The 2,721-nt window shown below is 45.2% G+C and overlaps 1 protein-coding gene and 1 non-coding gene across 2 annotated transcripts; one reads left to right on the top strand and one right to left on the bottom strand.

Moving 5' to 3' along the window:
• Positions 1-785: 785 nt before the first annotated feature.
• On the bottom strand, positions 786-1,490 carry LOC150031680 (uncharacterized). Its single transcript, XM_090307979.1, has one exon. The coding sequence runs from the start codon at positions 1,488-1,490 to the stop codon at positions 786-788; it is 705 nt and encodes a 234-aa protein (XP_090164105.1).
• Positions 1,491-2,390: 900 nt separating this feature from the next.
• LOC120068634 (small nucleolar RNA R71) lies at positions 2,391-2,494 on the top strand. The gene has a single exon (XR_005479271.1). It is a non-coding gene; the product is annotated as a small nucleolar RNA R71 (small nucleolar RNA).
• Positions 2,495-2,721: the final 227 nt, after the last annotated feature.

Raw genomic sequence — 2,721 nt, forward strand, 5'->3', positions numbered from 1 at the left:
TTTAGGTAACGCGTCAGTTACCTTGCGCTTGCTCGCCTCATATGCCTTGGTTTCCTACGCCAGCTCTCTTAATTCGTTTTCCAATTCCCTTTGGAGAGCTGACTTCCTTCGCCCCTGCCTTGCGCGTTGATAATCTTCCAATTCCTTCTCTAACGCGTTATGCCTTGAGCAGCTCCCACGCGTTGCATCCTCAGAACCGGTTGTGGACTGCTCATCCTCATCCTTCAAGATTAATTTTCTCTTTCTCGTCACTCTCTTTGCTTTTGAGCGCCCTTTATTCGCGTTAGTTTGGCGAGATTGCGACACATCTGGGCCAACTTCCCTTTCTTTCTCTTCTTCACCTTCTTCTTCGAACTCTGCTTCGAGTATCATTGCATAGCACTCCGCTTCATCCATTTCAAGTGATGTGTTGGGTGGGTCAGAACGTATCACTTGCTCTTCTTGGCCTTGATTCAGACTTGCCAAGATTGCTCCAAACAATTCTTGCCCGTCCCTTCGATCCAATTCCGCTAGTTTTTCGAGATTTCGCTCTGACGCAGGACTGTCAGAGTTGGGCCTTGGTAGAGTGAATGGTGGGGTGTCGGATGGGGTATGCGACGACCCAGGGGATGGACACGTTGGTTCCGTCCTCCGCTCACTCAGACTTGGCGGCTCGGATTCTTTCATGTTTTTCTCTAACGCAAGGACCTCGCACACTTGGGTCACTTCTTCTTCAGGCAACTCTATTCTGTTCAGTTGACATTCTTCACTGTCTGGGAACTTTAATGCGTTTAACACATTAAACTTCACTTCCTAATTACGCGCATCGTTAATTCTCCCTTATGCACATCTATTAACACTTTCCCAGTGGCTAGAAAGGGGCGTCCAAGAATAATTGATACATCCCTGTTTGCTTCATAGTCTAAGATGATAAAATCTGCTAGGAATATAAAGTTGTCAACTTTTACCAGAACGTCTTCAATCTTTCCTTCAGGGTACTTGATTGTTTTGTCAGCGAGTTGAAGAGTAACAGAAGTGGGTTGTGTTTCACCTATTCCCAATTTCTTGAAGATTGAGAGTGGCATGAGATTAATGCTTGCTCCCAAATCACACAACGCATGTCCCATATCCAACCCTCCAATCGAGCACGGAACTATGAAGCTCCCAGGGTCCTTCTGTTTCTTGGGTAGACTGTTGCTTAATAACGCATTGCACTCCTGCGTTAACGCAATTACCTCCATTTCACTGACTTTCCTTTTTTTCGTCAGAATGTCCTTCAAAACTTTGACATATTTTGGCATTTGCTCCAAGGCTTCTATAAGTGAAATATTGATATGCAATTGCCTCAGGAGTTCAAGAAAACGCTTAAATTGTTGTTCATCATTCTTCTTCATCAAGCGTCTAAGGAATGGTGCATTCAGCGGCACCGTAGGTTTTCCCGCGTTAGACGTGCTTGGCTCTGAATGGCTTGTGGTTTCAGGCGTTCTTTCTTCTTGATCTTTTAATGCCATTGAACGTGTGTTGCGTTCTTCTGAAGGATTGTTGTTTCTTGGATTCATGGTTCTTTCTTCAAGAGCTTTGCCACTTCGCAATGTCACCGCATGACATTGCTCCTTTCCATTGTTATTCCCAGGGGTTTCGGTGTTGCTAGGCAAAACTCTAGGCTGCCTATTCTTTAACTCACTTGCTATCTACCTCACCTGTATCTCCAGGTTTCTGATAGATGATGCTTGGCTTTTCAGCAACGCGTCATTCTGGACGATGTACTCCTTTAATAGGTTTTCAAGCATGGAGATGCTAAGCTCGATGCCTGACCTCCACTATTAAAGGGTTGTTGGTGTGGCTGATGCATTGGTTGGAATGCAGGCGGCGGTTCTTGTCTTTGTTGCTGGTTCGCCCCTGGGTGTTGCTCTTGTTGATTTCCTGTCCAAGAAAAATTTGGATGGTTCCTCCATCCGGGATTATATGTATTTGAAATTAGGTTGTTTTTAATGAAGCATACTAATTGAGGATTTTGTGGGCAATCAGCGTAGAAATGGGGATCTCCACAGCCCACACAGCTAACCATGGGCTGCACGAATGTGTCTACCTGATTTACCTTTCGCTAAGTTGATGCATTCCCTACTGACATGTTCTGCAAAAGGTTGGTCATAGTAGCCACTTATGCAAAAAGTGTGGCTATTGCGTTGGAATCGATAGAATTAACATTCTGAGATCTCCTCTTCCTGTCAGTTCTTGCTTCATACGTATCGTCCACCCATTCCATGTTGTGCTTAGCAATGCAGTCTAATATCTTCTTAGCTTCAGTGTAAGATTTATCCATAATTCCACCAGCTGCAGCTGCGTCGGCTGCCATCTGTGATGCTCTGTTCAATCTACCATAAAAAGTCTCTATCTGGATGGTTAGTGGTAATCCATGGTTCGGGCAATTTTAGTCCAACCCCTTAAAACACTCCCATGCGGCACTTAAGGTTTCAGGTTCTTCTTGCTCAAAGTTCATGATCTCTCGACGCCTCCTTGCGTTGGTGGTAGGTGGGAAGTATTTTTGCATGAATTTCTCCACCAACTTCTCCCAGGTTGTGATCTCACCAGGCTCCAGTGAGCTTACCCATTGCTTTGCGTCGTCACGCAAAGAATAAGGAACAGAGATAGCCTGATTGCTTCTGGGGTGATTCCAAGAATCGCAAAGGAGTTACACGTTTCCAGGAAACGTTTCATGTGGGCGTGAGGATCTTCTTCACG

This window comes from Benincasa hispida, chromosome 12 (assembly GCF_027475165.1).
Source record: "Benincasa hispida cultivar pf3 chromosome 12, pf3_genome.v1.1, whole genome shotgun sequence".
NCBI lineage: Eukaryota > Viridiplantae > Streptophyta > Magnoliopsida > Cucurbitales > Cucurbitaceae > Benincasa > Benincasa hispida.

Coding starts and splice junctions, on each gene's coding strand:
- LOC150031680 (XM_090307979.1), bottom strand. CDS start 1,490: ATGGCATTAAAAGATCAAGAAGAAAGAACGCCTGAAACCACAAGCCAT.